Source organism: Vanellus vanellus (assembly GCF_965231255.1).
Source record: "Vanellus vanellus genome assembly, contig: HAP1_SCAFFOLD_76, whole genome shotgun sequence".
NCBI classification, from domain to species: domain Eukaryota; kingdom Metazoa; phylum Chordata; class Aves; order Charadriiformes; family Charadriidae; genus Vanellus; species Vanellus vanellus.
The window spans coordinates 817,337-836,828 of NW_028127111.1; the positions used below are offsets into that span (position 1 = coordinate 817,337).

General features: G+C 53.2%; 2 protein-coding genes across 2 annotated transcripts; one reads left to right on the forward strand and one right to left on the reverse strand.

Moving 5' to 3' along the window:
* LOC309685509 (olfactory receptor 14A16-like) lies at positions 1-9,560 on the reverse strand (the record flags this gene model as incomplete). The annotated part of the gene is made up of 3 exons (XM_082501270.1): positions 1-642; positions 7,651-7,941; positions 9,543-9,560. The coding sequence occupies 3 exons, from the start codon at positions 9,558-9,560 to the stop codon at positions 1-3; spliced, it is 951 nt and encodes a 316-aa protein (XP_082357396.1).
* A 3,960-nt stretch (positions 9,561-13,520) lies between these two features.
* On the forward strand, positions 13,521-14,456 carry LOC309685511 (olfactory receptor 14A16-like; the record flags this gene model as incomplete). The annotated part of the gene is made up of 1 exon (XM_082501271.1): positions 13,521-14,456. The coding sequence occupies one exon, from the start codon at positions 13,521-13,523 to the stop codon at positions 14,454-14,456; it is 936 nt and encodes a 311-aa protein (XP_082357397.1).
* Positions 14,457-19,492: the final 5,036 nt, after the last annotated feature.

The window sequence follows — 19,492 nt, forward strand, 5'->3', positions numbered from 1 at the left end:
TTATTGTCGGTGAAACAGCGTCCATTGGGCCAATTTCCATAGGGCATCCTTGAGCTCCTGGTTCCTCATGCTGTAGATGAGGGGGTTCACTGCTGGAGGCACCACCGAGTACAACACTGCCACCACCAGGTCCAGAGATGGGGAGGAGATGGAAGGGGGCTTCAGGTGGGCAAACATGGCAGTGCTGATAAAGAGGGAGACCACAGCCAGGTGAGGGACACACGTGGAAAAGGCTTTGTGCCGTCCCTGCTCCGAGGGGATCCTCAGCACTGCCCTCAAGATCTGCACATAGGACAGTATAATGAAAACAAAACACCCAAAGACTAAACAGGCACTAACCACAATCAGCCCAACTTCCCTGAGGTAGGAGTGTGAGCAGGAGAGCTTGAGGATGTGGGGGATTTCACAGAAGAACTGGTGCAGGGCATTGCCCTGGCAGAGGGGCAGTGAAAATGTATTGGCCGTGTGCAGGAGAGAATTGAGAAACCCACTGCCCCAGGCAGCTGCTGCCATGTGGACACAAGCTCTGCTGCCCAGGAGGGTCCCGTAGTGCAGGGGATGGCAGATGGCAACGTAGCGGTCATAGGCCATGACTGTGAGGAGAGAACACTCTGTTGACATAAAAAAGAGTACAAAAAAGAGCTGGACAGCACAGCCAAAGTAAGAGATATCCAGGGTGTTCCAGAGGGAATTGGCCATGGCTTTGGCGAGAGTGGTGGAGATGCAGCCCAGGTCTATGAGGGAGAGGTTGAGGAGGAAGAAGTACATGGGGGTGTGGAGGCGGTGGTCGCAGGAGATGGCGGTGAGGATGAGGCCGTTTCCCAGGAGGGCAGCCAGGTAGGTGCCCTGGAAGAGCCCGAAGGTCACGAGCTGCAGCTCTCGTGTTTCTGCAAACTCCATGAGGAGGAACTGTGTGATGGAACTGCCATTGGACATTTGCTGTGTCTGGGCAGGGGGACCTGTCCAAGGAGGAAAAGGCAGTGACAAACTGGGAGAGACTTCTCTGAGGAAATCCCAATGCCATTCCTCACAGAAATCCCCCTCCCACAGCTGAATGAGGAATGATCCAGCTCATTCCCAACCCCACAAACTCAAAGACACCCTCCCTTATCAGGCAAAATACTGCTTCGACACCTACTTTCCATGAGGACACGTCTGGGGCAGGACTCCCAGAGTCAGAGGCAGAAGAGAAGCTGACCCGCACCCCCTCCCCAACTCCTGAGATGCAGAGTTTAACAGAGGGGTGGGGAAACGAGGAGAAATGCATCTGTGCTCTGAAAAAAGGAAGCGAGGAGAGGGAGTCAGACAGGTGTGCAGAGAAGCCTTCTCCTCAGTGACAGTGTCTCCAGACAGAGACACTGAAGGGCACTTGCTTTTATGTTGTGCATCACTTGTAGGACACACTCACTTCTCCTGGACTGGAGGTGCAGCTGCTGAGAAGGCATCTCGGGCCATGGACCCTGTGGCTGTGGGGTCGGCGGGAGAGGAGAGCAGAGGCTTGCTGCGGAGAAGTTGTCTGAAGGTCAGGGGATGGCGGGAGGTGCCGGGATCCCCCCTGCCTGGGCACTTCTGGCAGCAGCTCCCTCTCTGTCCCTGCCTGTGTCTGGGCTGCCAGGAGCTGCCCCTGCCTGGAGCTGCTTCTCTGCCCCCCGGGTCTCCTCCCTGCCAGTGCCCCAGAGCCCATCCCACCCGCTGTGTGCTCAGCTCTGCCCTGCAGACCCCTCCTGGCAGCACAGCGCTGCCCGGGGGCATCTCTGGGTGTGCGGGGGCTCAGGAGGGGTTCAAGGAAGTGCTATTGAGAATGAGGGTCTCTGTGCCTTCTCCACAAAGGAGAAATCCATTCCCACCTCCCACTGCCCACCCAGCAGAAAAGAGGAGAAATCCCACAGCACAGACTTGTTCTCTTTCAGGGGAAAAGTCCTCGATGTCCTTCTTCAAAAGGACTCTGTGCAAATGTCCTGGGGGTGATGTGGATCTGGAGCAGCCCTGACCCACACAGGTCCATCTCAGCAACAGAAGGCATCTGCCTTGCTGGCAGTCACTCCTTCCACCCACTGCTTCTCCCCACAGAAGCTCCGTGGGAGGTCCCCGGGCAGGCGCAGAGCTGACCCTGGCAGGCGGCAGAGTCCCTGCCCCGGCACACAGCCCCGGGGTGCAGGGACCCTGATGGCAAGGACAGCCCTGCCCACCCCTGTCTGCACACCCCTACGCACACCTCCACAACCATCCCCAGCAGAAGGCAGTCCTCGGGCCCCCTCCCTCTCACCGGGCAGCAGGGAAGCCCTGCTCTGGAGCACATCCTCCTCCTCTACAGCACAGAAACTGAGAGAGTCCTCCTGACAGAGCCCAGCAGCTCTCAGATGGACCAGCTTGAGGAGATCCCTCCAGGAACTGGAGCTGCATTGCCCGGCACCCTGAGACTTACCACGCAGAGGGCGGTGAAGATTTCTGCCCCAGTGAGCTCTCAGCACCCCCCACTCCCAACTGCCTTTAAGCTCTCTCTGCCTCGCAGGTCTCCTCTCGCTGCCTGCAGGCAGTGCCCCCAGCCCTGCTCCTGGGCAGAGCTGTCTCTCTGCAGCGCTGCCCGCTTGCCAGGAGCTCCCTCCGGCTCAGCAGCCCGGCCCAGCTCAGCAGCAGAGGACCAGCCCACGGTGGCACTCTCTCTGTCCCCTCTGGCTCTCTGGAGGTGTCCCTGGGGCTCCAGGGGAACCTACTGGTAAACAGCCTGAAGGAGTCCCTCGTGTTCCCACCCTTAGATGTGGAGAGAGACTTATTTCTAGCTGTTGCAAATTTAAGTCTAAGAGTAACTGTTTTGGTTTAGTATTAGACATGACAGCAGGATAATGCCAGGGAGCAATCTCCTTTTCTTCTTTGGAGGGAAGGGATTCAGCTGAGTCAATGGAGGCTTCTCAGCCTGGGTTTGTAGTCCCTGGGGCTACAAGAGCTCCATCCCATGCCCACCACAAACCCCCAGCAGGTGGCATTCCTCTGGCCTCACTTCACATGGGCACAAGAGCAGCTCCTGCATGAGAGCTCCTGGTCTCAGCTCACTTGTGAATGAGTGGAGAGGGAGGGCAGGAGGAAGATGTTCAGACACAGACACCTGGGGACATCTTTGGTGCCAGAGGTGACCAAGAGGCATGTTGGGAACTGCAAGCTCTATTGGAGCAGTTCAGAGAGACAGGGCAGCATCTGGGGGCATCTTGGTGGAGGCTGGAGGGAAATCCCTTTGGCCAACTTCAATGACAGAAGGTGTCCACGTGGAGGACATGTGCCCCTGTAACTCTTCCTTCTGCCCAGGGCAGCCCATAGAGGGATTCAGCTGACCAAATGGAGTCGTGCGGCATAGGCAGAGTTAAGTCTCTCTCTTCTCCCTCAGTTGTCTTTTCCACATGTCCCTGGAGTAGAATGGCAGGTGTCTCACGTGCATCCCTTCATTGCCTGACCTAATTCAGGGCAGCTGAACCTCAATTTAGTTTACAAATTCAGGGCTGTAGTGGTAGGGGAGGTGCCAGGGCTCTCCAGCACAACTGCATGTGCCTGACAGGGACAGCTCAGGTCCTGTACAGGAACCCCATCCCCATCCAGCCTGGCTGTGTGACAGCCATCACCCAGAGCATCTCAGACAGAGTGGGTGCCTTTGGGCCACTGACTGAGTCCCACCCCTGCACTGGCGCAAGCTCTGTCCCTTCTCTCTCCAATAGATACTGGGCAACACCTGAACAGCAAGCACATCACACCAGGGTCTCCTCTCATGCTCCTTCACTCTCAAACTATGCTGGTTCTTCTCTCCTGAATTGTTTAGCCATCCCCTTGATGATAGAATCATGGATCAGGCCAATGATTTTCACAGTGGGCCTGAATCACAGCATGTTCACACCAAGGACATTTTCAACACCATCTTGTTCTTCCTCACACCAGCTTCATCTCCACCACAGAGTTTGCTCCCTTTGTGTGCACCTCAGTTCCTCTTCACACTGCCCTTTGCCATCCACTCTACCAGGTCTCTGCTCTGAAGCAAAACCTTTGCACAGCTGAGGTCTGGGGGCCTTGGAAGCAGGTCTTGTGAGTCTGCTCTCAGCCCAAGTGTGCCACAGCTGAGGTGCCGCAGCCCAGCCATGCCCCAAGGTCTTCAGCCTGGGCACAGAGAGGAGGGGCTGGAGCTGTGTGTGCCATCTCTTCATTCCACTTGGAGGGAAGAAGAGCTGAGGGGTGTTTGGACATCTCCCATGACTGGGCTGCTGTGATGGGTGGGTGCAGGATGATCAGGAGGCCAGAAATTTTGAGAGAGGCTTGCACTCAGGGTTAAGAACCCGCTTAGATTTGTGGAGCTCCTCTAGGTGATAAATAAACTGGGTGAACCAGTAAGGGTCAGAAAAGAGACTGGTAAGGGTTACATTGTGGTGGGAGACAACAAACCTATTTACATCACCCTGTCAACTTTAATTGCCCTGGCATTCACTGGAAGGGGACCACAACTGCATGCAAACTGTCCTGGAGGCTTCTCGAGAATATTGGTCAAGACACAGCTGAGGACCCCAGTCTTCATAGCACAGCTGCCAGATCGGCCAACAATGGTAATGCTCATCTGCATCTGTTAATTTCAAAGAAGGTAGAGCTGGACATGAACGTCAAAAGAATGTCAGCTTTGGCTATCATGTCCATGAAATAGTGGGGCCTGTCCCCCCAGAGGGAAGGAGAATAGAAGAGTGTAGATGCTAGACCTCAGACGAGCAGTCTTTGGCCTCGTCTTGTGACTTTTAGTCGGGGAGCACATGTGAGCAGCACAGAAGGGCAGCAGAGCTCAGTATACCTCATCTGCAAGGACAGCATGTGTCGAGTATGAGAGTGTAGTCATACCAATAGTCAGAAAAAAACAAGCCCAGCTGTCAGGAGAGGAGCTTGGGGAAACAGAAAATTCATGGGGAAGCTCTATAAAGGAAATGAAGCATGCGAGATGAGGAGGCATGTGTTAAAACAAAGGAAGAATTCAGAAATACGGTTGGTTTTAGAAAAGCCGCAGGTCCTCTAGAGCTGACACTTGCACGGAAGTTCAAGGGCATAAGGATGAGCTGTTACTACTCCATGAACTTTGAAAGAAGAATTGAACATCGTGTGTGACCACTGCTGAATTCGCTAAGAGCATGTGTAGATCCAAGTTTTTCTGTGTTCTCTTCTCTCCTCCTTCTTCACCAGCAAGGCCTCCCAGTTCCATGTGCCTAAGAGGCAAAACCCCATGCAAAACCCAGCTGTGGATGGAGATCAAGTCTGGGGATACTTAGCTAAGGTCAACCCTTAGTAGTCCATTGGACCAGATGGGATGAATCTAAAGATGTTGGGAGAGCAGCCCAATGTCACAAGAGGGCTGCTGTGATACATTTTGGAAGGTCATCATGACTGAAGAATCCATATGCATTGTCGGGAAGTCACAGGCATTGGCAAAGCCTCAGAAAACCCCAGTGCTGGCAGGAAGGAAGCAGGCACAGGAGTAGGAGTGTGTAGCTGTGGTGGGGACGGCCAAGGGCCTTGGTGGGGCTTTGACACCCAAACAGAACTGAGAGCCTTGTCTGCTCAGCTATGGCTTCTGTCTCTTACACTGTGCGCCATGAGAGGACACCAGATTCTGACAGCTCCAGTGCATTTTTTCTCCTCACCTGCCCTCCACAGAGTCTGGGACGTGCGCTACTGCTGATCTGCACCTGGTGTTACACATTCCCACATTGCATTGCCCCCAGGAAGTGACCAGAGTATTTTAAGAGGCCAAGGATACCCCTTCCCAGGGGCTGGGGCTCTGGGCTTGACCATTCTGCTTGGTGAAGCACATCAAGGGTTTTCACAGGGGTCTTCACATTTAAATTTCCTCCTGTACCAAGTGCCTCCAGGGTGCTGCCACTTGGTGCCTCCATGGGTGCTGCGCTGGATCCAGTCTGTGAAAGTTCACTGAGGGTAAAATGAATCACTTGCCAGACTCCTTTCCCTGTGCCAGCTGTCTCCCTCGCGGCTGCAGAGCTCTCATTTGCAGGCTCATACACAGATTTGGTGTGTTGTCTGTGGTGACACCACAATGGACAGGCTCGTGCTCAGTTGGGACCATTCACTGCTGACTCCCTGGCACACGCTGTCCCTGCAGATCCCTTGTGCTCTTCTGGCAGCTCCCAAGTCCCACCAGAAAAAACGCTGCTCTGCCATCAGCCCTATGAACTGCTGCAGAGCCCCAGGCAGGTTCGTTGGAGACCATTCACTGTCTGCATGGGCCCTGGCCACCAACAAGCAACACCTGAACCAGCCCTAAGTCCCTAGAAGGCCATCCTGGGACCACAGTCTCATCGCACTGAGCCCACAGAGAACAAACAAAGCAACAAGGCTCTTTAGAGTCTATTCCTTGGGCATGTTCTTGAGAGCAACTTTGGAAGACCGAAGCTTTCAAGCACTGTGTTGAGGACATCCCCTGTCATAATGGAGATGCCGTTATAGAGGTCAGCTGTGTCACAGAAGTGCTCATGGCCTGTCCCTGCCTGCAGTCACAGGACTACCACACAGCAGGACTGTGACCCCTGAGGCCTTACACCTACACAAGGGCTCCAAATGAGAGCGTGGAAGTGGCAAGAGAGCAGCTCTGGCAAGACCGAGGCTGGTGCGCCCTGGCAGTGCTGCTGTGCTGGGACTCGTTCCCCTCCACCTCTGCACACAGGCACTGCCCTGGGTCTTTACAGAGGTCTCAGAGGAAGGATCTAAGACAAACAAGTCACTGCAGGGTCCTTTCTTTTGTTTGAATACACAGAGAGCACTGCACCTGATTTACACAGTCTGTGGGTCAAATTCTACAGGTACACAATGAATTAGAAGTGGGAAGAATAATACAATTTTGCTGAGCACAACATTATAACAAGAAAAACAAAGAAACACACACACACACAGCAAAAACCTGAGAAGACATTCTGGGCCTGTAAAGAGTTACACTCTGAATGCTGTGCAGAAGAAAACAGGCACTCTATTGTTTCTGAAAAACATCCAACCATCGTTTTTCTCAGAGCACCCTTGAGCTCCTGGTTCCTCATGCTGTAGATGAGGGGTTCTCTGCTGGAGGCACCACCGAGTACAGCACTGTCACCACCAGGTCAAGGGATAGGGAGGTGAGATAGACAGGGGCTTCAGGTGGGTAAACGCTGATGTGCTGACAAACAGAGGCCATGAGGAGGTGAGGGAGGAACATGGGAAAGACTTTGTGCTGCCCCTGCTCCGAGGGGATCCTCAGCACAGCCCTGAAGATCTGCACATAGGACAGCACAATGAAAACAAAACCGCCAAATCCAAAAACGATACTAATCACAAGTACTGCATCTTCTCTGTGGTAGGTGTCTGAGCACGGGAGCTTGACGATGTTGGGGATTTCACAGAAGAACTGGTGCAGGGCATTGCCCTGGCAGAGGGGCAGTGAAAATGTATTGGCCGTGTGCAGCACAGCATAGGGTAAAACACTGCCCCAGGCAGCTGCTGCCATGCGGACACAAGCTCTGCTGCCCAGGAGGGTCCCGTAGTGCAGGGGATGGCAGATGGCAACGTAGTGTTTGTAAGCCATGAAAGTGAGAAGAGAAAACTCTGCTGCAACACAGAAAAATAAAAAAAAAAAAAACCCAAACAACCAAACACCTGAAGAGCACATCCTGAGTAAGAGATGGCCCTTGTGTCCCAGAGAGAATTGGCCATGGCTTTGGGGAGAGTGGAGATGGAGCCCAGGTCAAGAACAGAGAGGTTGAGGAGGAAGAAGTACATGGGGGTGTGGAGGTGGTGGTCGCAGGCGATGGCCGTGATGATGAGGCCATTTCCCAGGAGGGCAGCCAGGTAGATGCTCAGGAAGAGCCAGAAGGTCAAGAGCTGCAGCTCCCGAGTGTTTGCACATGCCAGAAGGAGGAACTGGGTATTGGAGCTGCTATTGAACAGCTACTGTGGGCATGGCGCACTGCTGAAAGAGAAGATATTGACAAGGGAGACATCTTTGAGCCCATCCTGTGCTGTTTCCCAACAAATCCCCCGATAATGACTTCTTTTTCTTTGGCATACTTTCCTCCATTTCTGGGAGGACATGTGTTGAAGGACATGTGTCTGAAGGACATGTGTTGGGCACAAGGACTGAAGGACAGCAGTAAAATGATGAGGCTTCTGGGTCAATACTTCCTTCAGTGAAAACCCTGACACAGTGTCCCAGCCTTCCTTTCCACAAAACCCTTCCAGAGGGGATGATGGCCACAGGGCCATGGTCTCATTGCAATTACAGAGACATGGTGGGATAGCTCGCAGGACTGGAATGCTGTCACGGACGGCTATGTACTGTTTCGGAAAGACAGGCCAGCAGGGTGAGATGGTGGAGTTGCTTTCTACAAGACAGAGCAACTGGAATGTCTTGAGCTCTGCCTGCAGCTGGATGAAGAACGTGTTGAGAGCTTATCGTTAAGAATTAAGGGACAGGCGATGTGGGAGACACTGCTGTGGGTGTTTACTACAGACCACCAGATCAGGAAGAGGAAGTTGATGAGGCCTTCTACAGACAGCTGGAAATAGCCTCATGGTCACAGGCCCTGGTTCTCACAGGGGACCTCAGCCACCCTGGTATTTGCTGGAAAGGGAACATAGCCAGGCACACAGAGTCCTGGAGGTTTCTGCAGAGCATTGATGAGAACTTTCTGACACAGTTGGTGGGGAAACCAACGAGGAGAGGTGCGCTGCAGGACGTATTACTGACAAAAAAAGGAGGACTAGTTGGGGATGTGAAGGCTGGGGGTAGCCTTGCTGCAGTGACCATGAGATGGTGGAGTTCTGGATCCTGTGTGGAAGAAGCAGGGCAAAAAGTAGAATTACAAGCCTGGATTTCAGGAGAGCTGACTTTGGCCTCTTCAAAGACATACTTGGAGGAATCCCATGGGCAAAGGCTTTGGCAGCAAGGGGGGTGCAGGAGAGCTGATTAATAGAAAAGCTCCACTTCCTCCAAGCTCAACATCAGTGCATCCCTATGAGTAATAAAGTAGACAGAGGAGGCAGGAAATCTGCATGGATAAGCAAGGACCTTCTGAAAAATCTCAGGTGCAAGAGGGAAGTTTACAGAATGTGGAAGAAGGGACTGGCCACTTGGGAGGAGTATATAAACATTGCGAGATTATGTAGGGATGCAACGAGGAAGGCTGAAGCCCACTTGGAATTAAACCTGGACAGGGATGTCAAGGACAATAAGAAGGGCTTCTCCAAGTACATCAGTAGTAAAAGGCAGACCAGGGAAAATGTGGGCCTGCTACTGAATGAGGTGGGTGCCCCGGTGACGGAGGATTCAGAGAAGGAAGAATTACTGATACCTTCTTTGTTTCAGTCTTTACTGGTAAGGCCAGCCCTCAGCAATCCCAGACTCTGGAGTGAAGAGAAAGAATCTGAGAAAATGAAGACTTTCCCTTGGTCGAGGAAGATCGGGCTAGAGATCATTTAGGCAAACTTGACACCCACCGCCCTGATGGGTCACTCCCAGGAGTGTTGAGGGACCTGGCAGGTGTTATTACGAAGGCGCTCTCCATCATCTTTGAAAGGTCAGGGGAAGAGGAGAGGTGCCTGAGGACTGGAGGAAATCCAAAGTCATGCCTATCTTCAAAAAGGGCAAGAAGGAGGACCCAGGAAACGGCAGGCCGGTCAGTGAGACCTGGAAAGGCTGGAGAGTTGGGTGGAGAGGAACATAATGAAGTTCAGCAAGGGCAAGTGTAGGGTCTTGCACCTGGTGAGGAAAAACCCCATGCACCAGTAAAGGTTGGGGGTTCACCTGCTGCAAAGCAGTTTGCTGAGAGGGAACTGGGAGTCCTGGTAGACAATAAGTTGACCATAAGCCAGCAATGTGCCCTGGTGGCCAAGAAGGCCTATGGTCTCCTGGGGTGCATTACAAAAGAGCGTGGGCAGCAGGTGAAGGGGGGTCATCCTTCCCCTCTGCTCTGCCCTGGTGAAGCCACATCTGGAGTACTGTGGCCAGTTCTAGGTACACCAGTGCAAGAAACACAGGGATCTGCTGGAGAGAGTCCAGTAGAGAGCTACAAAGATGATCAGGGGACTGGAGCACCTCTCTTATGAGAAACAGCTGAGAGAGCTGCCTCTGTTGAGCCTGGAGAAGAGAAGGCTGAGAGGGGATCTCCTCAATGCTTATCAATATCTAAAGGAAGGGTGTCAAGAAGATGGGGCCAGACCCTTTTCTGTGCTGCCCAGCAACAGAATCAGGGGAAACGGGCACAAACCGGAACACAGGAAATTCCATCTGAACACAAGGAAAAATGCATTTACTTTGAAGGCACCAAAGCACTGGAACAGGCTGTTCAGAAAGTCTATGGAGTCTCCTTCTGTGGAGATATTCAAAAGCCGCCTGGCTTCATTCCTGTCCAACCTGCTGTAGGTGAGGCTACTTTGGCAGTGGGGGTTGCACTAGACGATCTCCAATGGTTCCTTCCAACCCCTACCGTTCTGTGATCCTGAGATTCTGTGGTCTTCTATGTTTTCTGTTGGCCAAAGGGATTCCCCACCAGCACCCAGGACAATGCCCGCAGATGCTTCCCTGTCTCTCAGAATTGCTCCATTAGAGCTTGCAGTTCCCTGCAGGTGTCCTGAACCACCTCTGGCACCTCAGATGTCACCCGGTGTTTGCATTGGAAAAGCTCCCTCCTGGCCTCTGTCTCCATTACTCACACGGCAGCTCAGAGAAGGAGCTCACACCGATTTAGGGCAGCTGAGCTAAGGCAAGAGGAATCCCCCCTCTGGTGGGTGTGTGGGGTGCACTGGAGAAGCAGACTGTCCCTCCGGCCTCAGGAACACTGCTGAGGAAGACTGAACATTGATGCCTCCTGTAGGTCCACACACCCTGGCAGAGCAGAGATTCCTTCCCACCACAGGGATCAGTCCGTCCAGGGTTCAGAGAGGGACAGTCGGTGATGACTTCATTGTGCTTCAAACTCTTCTCCCCAGGAGAGACCCCGCTGCCTTGGAGGAGCTGTCAGCCCTGGAGGCGCAGGGACACCTCGAGGGATTGGGGCAGTGCGGGGAGAAGGCAGAGAAAGCCACAGCTGGTCCTCTGCTGCTGAGCTGGGCCGGGCTGCTGGGACGGAGGGAGGTCCTGGCAAGCGGGCAGCGCTGCAGAGAGACAGCTCTGCCCAGGAGCAGCTCCTCTGCACAGCGCAGCAGGGCTGAGGGCACTGCCTGCAGGCAGCGAGGGCAGAGCAGGAAGGCAGAGAGAGGTTGAAGGCAGTCTGGAGAGGGAGGATGCTGAGGGTGAGTGGGGGGAGAACTCTTCCCAAAGCAGAGCAGCTGCAGTAGTCGGAGAGATCTCCAACAGCTGGCACCTCCCACAGCCCGTGGGATCTTTCAGGAGGACGCTCAGAACTTCTCTGCTCTGGAATAAGAGGACATTTTCTAAATCGGAGCTTCCCTGCTTCACCATCAGAGGCACGAGCATGACGGCTGCCTTCTCCCAGGAATGGCCAAAGGGCTGTGAAGGTGGGTATGCAGGCAGGGGTGGGCAGGGCTGTCCTTGCCAGCAGGGTCCCTGCACCCCGGGGGCTGTGTGCCAGGGCAGGGACTCTGCCGCCTGCCAGGGTCAGCTCTCCGCCTGCCCGGGGAGCTCCCACGTAGCTTCTCTGGGGAGAAGCTGTGGGTGGAAGGAGTGACCCCTGGCTGGGCAATGTCCTTCACCTTGAAGAGGGCGCTGTGTGGGTCAGGGTTCTTTACACCTCCAGATGACCTCTGGTCATTCCTGGAGGGACTTTTCAAGATGGAGTTCCCTTAATATGAAGGTAAATTTCTTTTGCTGTTTCTTCTCTTGGTTGGCTGGGTGGGCAGTGGCACATGTCCAAGAGGACTTTCAAATGAAAGATGAAAGGAGGGTTCGTGTAGAGATAAGGAGCTTTCCTGAGTCTGTGTCTTCGGTTTCCAGCTCCGGGGGCTACAGACAGCACCAGCATCCCCTTTCCAGTCTCACCAGGGTCTGTGGCACCTGCCCTTTAGCCCCTGCACACACGCAGAGGCTGCAGGGCAGAGCTGGGCACACGGGGGCTGCCATGGGGTCTGTGAGCACTGGCAGGGAAGAGACGTGGCGGCAGGGAAAAGGCTGCTGGCAGGGAGAGCTCCAGACAGTGGAGATGGGCAGGGAAGGAGGGAGCTGCTCCTGGAAGCCCTGCTGCAGGGGAGATAGGGGCACCTCCAGCCACCCCTGCAGTGCAGATGCCTTCCCTGAGCCACCCAGCACAGCCCTCAGCCCTCACGGCCATGGGCTCTGGGGTGGGAGTCAGCTCTGTGCCCGGCAGAGCAGCAGGAGAGGCGAAGGGCATCCCTCCTGCCACGTGCCCCATTGCTGCTGCCCAGCGGTGGGGCTGAGGGCACCTGCCCTGCATGATCAGTGTCTGGGTGGTGGTGTGCCCAGCAGGGTGAGGGTAATGCTGCCCTGAGTGCCCGGCTGCCTCTCCCCGTGCCTCTCCCAGCCAGACACTCATGGGATTTCTCCTGGATTCTCCACGTCTCCTTTAAAGTTGTCTTTTTATTGCTGTCAGCCTCCCTGGGATGGGAATTTCAGCTGCAGAGTCCCACACTGATCTTCTTCCACTCCTGCCGGTGTGTCCATGGGAACCAGTGTCCCAGCTTTCCTCTGACCTGTGGGGCTGTGGTTAATGCAGGCTGTGGGAGTGGGGAAGGAGTCCATTTTCTCTCACTGAGATCCCATAAATTGGGTATGTCCTTTGGGTGTCCATGGAAGCTGTGAGCTGCCCTCCAGGATGCCAATCTGTCCCATAGCACCTTTGTGTTATCGCAAAGCCCCACAGAGAAACACAGAGACTCTGTGACTGAGGAAATGCTGTTGGGTGGGTGAAATGAGCCGTGGGTGTCCTTGGCTAGAGGTGGGCTGCTGAGACCTTGAGAAAGGGTGAGACATTTCATGGTCTGAGATGGATCCTTCTGCTCTCAGCACTGTCTGATGGCATAATAGAAGAGGGTAATCCCCCTCCATCTCATGACGGTGCAAGATGGAGGGACAAACCATCTCCCCTGACTCTGCTCTCTGCCCCAGGCAATCCTCATGTCTCACAGCACTCACTCTGTTCCCCTGGAGGGCAGCAGAAATGCTGAGGGTTTCTGACATCCCAGAACAATGCTCAGGGGAGGTGGGGGAGCTGTAAAATACCCAAAACTTCTCCAACTGCCTTCTGCCATCCTGGTTCCTTAGCAGTGCATGTGCAGATGCTGACAAGCCCTTCTGCATTGTAGGTGGTTCCATCAGAACAGGCAGAACATCGGCACGGACCCCAGTCCTCACTCTTCCCAGGAACTCTTCCCTCCTCACAGCACAATCAGCAAGAGTAAACCAGAGCTCGAGTCAGGAAGCTGAGGAATGTCTCCTGGAAAAGGAAAAGGGCGTATTACAGGAGGGGCAAAGTCTATGGGAAATGGCTTTCATTTTCCTTAGGGAAATCTCTGGTAAAAGACCTCGACCACGTCCCCCTGCCCAGAAGCAGCAAATGTCCAACAGCAGCTCCATCACCCACTTCCTCCTCCTGGCATTCGCAGACACACGGGAGCTGCAGCTCTTGACCTTCGGGCTCTTCCTGGGCATCTACCTGGCTGCCCTCCTGGGAAATGGCCTCATCATCACCGCCTTCACCTGCGAACACCGCCTCCACACCCCCATGTACTTCTTCCTCCTCAACCTCTCTGTTCTTGATCTGGGCTCCATCTCCACCACTGTTCCCAAAGCTGTGGCCAATTCCCTCTGGGACATCAGGGCTATCTCCTACGCAGGATGTGCTGCACAGGTATTTCTGCTTTTCTTCTTGCTCGGAGCAGAGTTTTCTCTTCTCACCATCATGGCCTATGACCGCTACGTTGCCATCTGCCATCCCCTACACTACGGGACCCTCCTGGGCAGCAGAGCTTGTGTCCGCATGGCAGCAGCTGCCTGGGGCAGTGGGTTCCTCAATTCTCTCCTGCACACGGCCAATACATTTTCACTGCCCCTCTGCCAGGGCAATGCCCTGCACCAGTTCTTCTGTGAAATCCCCCACATCCTCAAGCTCTCCTGCTCACACTCCTACCTCCGGGAAGTTGGGCTTCTTGTATTAAGTTCTTTCTTAGGTTTTGGGTGTTTTGTTTTCATTGTGGTGTCCTATGTGCAGATCTTCAGGGCTGTGCTGAGGATCCCCTCTGAGCAGGGACGGCACAAAGCCTTTTCCACGTGTGTCCCTCACCTGGCCGTGGTCTCCCTCTTTATCAGCACTGGAGTGTTTGCCCACCTGAAGCCCCCCACCATCTCCTCCCCATCTCTGGACCTGGTTGTGGCAGTGTTGTACTCAGTGGTGCCTCCAGCAGTGAACCCCCTCCTCTACAGCATGAGGAACCAGGAGCTCAAAGATTCCATTCAGAAACTGATTTCATGGTCACCTTCTAAGCAGCAATAAAATTACCATCTCTCTCCACAGATGACTCATAGGATGTTCTACGCCAGTCCTGAGCTCTCTTTCTTCTCTTCATTCTTATTTTCATTCTTACTTTTTTTTTTAGATTTTTCCTGCAGAAAGGTTTCGATGCCTTCCACTTCAAAAGAGGCATTAACCCACTATGTCTCCACTGGTGCCTCTGTAACAGTGTCTAACACCAGGTCAGGACTGAAACTCTCACAGCATCCCTATAACAAAATGGGATCTGCTTTGTGCTATGCAGAAACACTGGTCCTTTCTTCTAAAGCTGGTCTCAGGAGAAGGCCTGAGCAATGGCATCCCCAAAAGGACTGTTGCTTTTGGGTTCTTTTAGAGCTCGAGGATTGGATTTAGGACTCACTCGTCAGCATGTAGTGACAGTGGAAGCAATGGCTGGTCACAACAGCCAAGGTTGTCACATACAAGCCGTGACAGACAACTTTATTCTCAAGGGGGAAATGGAGTTTCCTGGAGATCCCCTGGGCTCTCCACAAGCAGCATTTGCCTGGGGTGGGCACGGAATGGAGCCCCACAAAGTGAGAAATCACCCAAGATGGAGTCACCAAGTTGAGTGGTGCTGTTGACATGCCTGAGGGGTGGGATGGCATCCAGAGGGACCTGGATAAGATGGAGAAGTGGGCCCATTTGAACCTCATGAAGTTCAACAAGGCCAAGTGCGGGGTCCTGCACATGGGTTGGGGCAACCTCCCATATCAGTATAGGTCGGGGGGATGAAGGGATTGAGAGCAGCCCCGCTGAGGAGGACCCGGGGGTATGGGGCAATGAAAAGCTGGACATGAGCCGACAATGTGCACTCACAGCCCAGAAATCCAGCCGTGTCCTGGGTTCCATCAAAAGAAGCATGGCCAGCAGGGAAAGGGAGGTGGTTCTGCCCCTCTATTCTGCTCTCATGGGACCCCACATGGAGTGCTGCCTCCAGCTCTGGAGGCCTCAGCACACGTGTCGTGGTTTAACCCCAGCCAGCAGCTAGGACCATGCACCCACTGGTGCAGTTCTCCCCCTTCCCCCAGGAGGAAAGGGAGAAGAGGGTGAAAAAGAGTGGAAAGGGAAAGAAAACAAATAAGCAAACAAAAAAAAAAAAACACCCAAAGTCATGCGTTGAGGTAAAGAGAGCTTAATAGAACAATAACAGAAAAGGAAAACAACAACAACAGCAACAACAATATTACTACTGCTACTAATGACAATACAAGTCACTGTCACCACTCAGTGAATTGGTGCCTTCCCGAGCAGCGTTTGCACGTACCCGCCCCCTGGTTAAACCCATCCAAATACTGAGCATGACCTCTGTGGAATGGAATATTTCATTGCCCATTCCATCATTCTCTCTCGGCCCCTTTGAGCTTCTACGGAAAGCTGAAAGAAAAGTCCTTGAAAAATATGAACAACACCTGGCAACAACTAAAACAATATGCATTACTAACATTCTTTTCCTACCAAATCTGAAACACAGCAGCCACTGGAAAGAAAATTAGAGTTGTGGTCAAGGTCTCCATGTCCAAATGGTGGGCAGTGACGAGTGGTGTTCCTCAGAGGTCCGTACTGGGTCTGGTGCTGTTTAACATCATTGTTGGTGACATGGATGTTGGGATGGAGTGCACCCTCAGCAAGTTTGCCAATGGCACCAAGCTGTGTGGAGCGGTCGACATTCTGGAGGGGAGGGATGCCATCCAGAGGGACCCGGACAGGCTTGAGAGGTGGGCCTGTGCAAACCTCGTGAAGTTCTACTATGCCAAGGGCAAGGTCCTGCATGTGGGTCAGGGCAATCCTGTGAACAAATCCAGGCTGGGTGAAGAATGGCTTGAGAGCAGCCCTGAGAAAAAGGACTTGGAGGTGCTGGTGGATGAGAAGCTCAAGATGAGCTTGCAATGTGTGCTGGCAGCCCAAAAATGTCAACCGCATCCTGGGCTGCATCACCAGCAGCATGGCGAGCAGGGCGAGGGAGGTGGTTCTGCCTCTCTACTCTCTCTGGGGAGACCCCGCAGTGCTTCATCCAGCTGCTGGGCCCCAGCATAAGGAGGACATGGATCTGTTGGAGTGGGAAAAGAGGAGGCCACGAAGGTGATCAGAGGGGTGGAGCACCTCTGCTGTGAGGACAGGCTGAGAGAGTTGGGGTTGTTGAGCCTGGAGAAGAGAAGACTCCGGGAGACCTTATAGCAGACCGAGTAGCTGAAGGGGGCCTAAAGGAAAGCTGGAGAGGGACTTTTTACAAGTGGTAGTTGTGGAGCTGGAGCTGGTGGACAGTCAAGGTAGGCCAAAGCATCTCAGCTGAGACAACTGATTTCTCTCCCTCCGGGAGAAAAGGCAGCCTGGACAATTGCACCCAAGCTGTCCATCGCTGGAGGAGGATGGGCAAGGAGTGGGTGCGGATGATGCAGAGTCTGCTTGGAGATGTTCCCGTAACCCAGACCCCTTCAAAAGAGCATGCCGTTCACTTTCTCTCTTTGCTTCCCTCTGTGAATGGAGGGAGCTCGTGACCTTAGCGTGTGACTCGCTGTGAGCCCATGTGAACCGAGTCCAGGGCAGGGAGTGCTTTGGTGTTCGTGGGATCCCAGTTTGGCACAAAGATGTGTTTTCCTTTGGTCTAAGGCTATCCACTGTGGAGAGTGGACTTCAGCAGAGGTAAGGTGGACTTAATGTACAGCAGAGGAGTGTATTTTGCATTTTGTATATTGTATTTTTCTATTCAACCATGCCTTCCTTTGGGCTTGTTTTTGGGCTGCAAAGAAAATTCTGTGTCTGGGTGCAGTTCATTCCCCAAGTGAAACAGGTGGAAACTGTTTCCAAAGGGCTGAAACCTGCAACTCCAGAGTGTAGCAGAGAAAGCTGAGATTTGAGGAAAGGTGCTGTAAGTCCCAGGTGGCTGATGAGAGAAAGGCGGGGTTGGAGGTGGGGACAAAGGCTGCCCACAGAGTGTCTGACATACAGGGTCTTGACTGCCCTACTCAGTCAGACTCTGTTTGGAGAGGTCCAGTTTCAGTGTCATTTGGAAATTGCTGATATCAATAGACAGAGAAATGAAGCAGACAAATAAAAAAAAAGTAAGAAAAAGAAATCCTTTCTTCTCATTATTTACTATTGAAACCTTTTCACTTCTGAAATCTCTCTAATTAACCACAGCAGAATTGTATAAATAGAAAATTATGCCCAGAACCATGGCTCGTTATGGCATTTTGCATGTTAATGAGCCCTCTGGTGCCCAGTTCCTGAACTGCAGGTACTGAGGGTGGATTGAAGTGGTCTCTAGAGCAGTGCAAGTCAGCCTCCAAGGTTCTGAGGGCGTCAGCGGTCCCCACTGAGGGCCATCCCTGACTGTCCCTGAAGCAGAAAGCCAGAGGCACTGCTTCCAGTTGGAAATGAAATGTGAAAGTGTCTGTGAAAGCCCTTGCCGTGTCTCATCAAGCAGGATATTCAAGCGCTGACCCCCACACCCTGGCAATGGGGACTCCTTCCTTCAAGGGATGCTCAGGGCTCCTTCTGGGAGCAGTGAGATGAGGGGGTGTGTGTAGGAAACGTCTCGGGCTGTCTGGAGGGTGGGGGAGGAGGCAGCGAAGCAGTGTGTGTGTGAGGAACTGGAGTGCTCTCAGGGGCTCCAGTGGAAGAGTCCACAGCCATTGTGGAAAGGACAAGGATTTCAGTTCTGCTGGGGGAGGGGGGGCATCCTGACCACAGGCTGTCCTACACTTTCCTCTGCCTGTGCCCGTTTCTCTGCAGATTTCAACCACCACCCCTGCTTCCCCACCTCACTCCCACCCCGTGCTGACCCAAGCTTTACCCATGACTCTCTGTCTTCACTAATTCTTCAAACACAAAGCCGTGTTTTTCTGAGCTTTTGCCAATGAGTTCCCCATAACCTGTGCAGCTTCTTCCAAAGCCCTCCTAATACTCCACTGTCACCAGAGATGGAGCCACAAGAGGGAACCCCACCCCTGAGCCTTCCAGCCTGTCTGTACTGAGAACTATGTGCCCATCCATTGCAGCACCACAAACTGTTTCATTTCTTCTACTGCACCTTCGCAGTGACTCCATCGCTGTCAATGGCAGAGGGCAGGGGCTGTGCGGCTGGGTAGCAGCTCCACAGGAAAGGCTCTGGTGGTCTTTGGGTTTCATTTGGTACAACAGGAGCCCTCAGTAAAGACAGCCAACAGCATCCTTTGCTTCTCTTGTCATTCCCCGAAATCACAAGTGCTTCTCTTTTCTTCTCCTTATACCCTCCCAAAAGAACAGCCCACCTGTGCTGGTTTGAGGTGAAACAGAACCCCTCTTCTGTTCAGCAACTTTACTTTGCAGCTGAGCCTCTTTGAACTAACTGAACTCTCCGAAATTAACAGCATATTGTGGTGACACTGTTCAGAGCAATGAAACCTGATTAGTTGTAATGTATGCCGAGGAATGGTATGCAGAATTCTCTTTCTCATACTTATTGGTATAACCCCCAAGGCCAGCTGACTTGGTTCTTTGCCCCATTGGAGGGTCAGAAGCAGAAGAGCATAGAGGGGTGGCACCTGCGGGAAGGAGCGGACAGGACGGGTGACCCCAAACTGACCATCAGGGTAATCCATCCCATCTGCCTCACGCTCAGTATAAAAGCTGAGGGATCAAAGGGTCACCTCTCTTCCTTCAGCGGTTGGTGTCCCGGGAGGACTCTGGTTGTTTGTCCGCCTTTCATCCCGATCCGTGCATTCCCGAATCCAGGTCTGGAATCCGGTTGCCATCCATCGAATCTGGGACTTTCCCCGTTCTGATCATGATGAGATCATGGCCCGGGGAGCCTGAGACTGGTTTGGTCTCTATTGTCTATATTTCCTTATTTCCTTTTTTTTTTTTTTTTTTTTTTTTGCGTTAACGTCCTCATTAAAGTAGTTCAGTCTCTTTCCGAAATTGATGAGTCTCTCTCCCTCTCTCCCTTCTCTCTTTGGAGGGAGAGGTGGTGGAGAACATCTGTCATTTGTTTCAGTGGCCGGTGCGGCCCAAACCACGGATATATATGAGTAAGG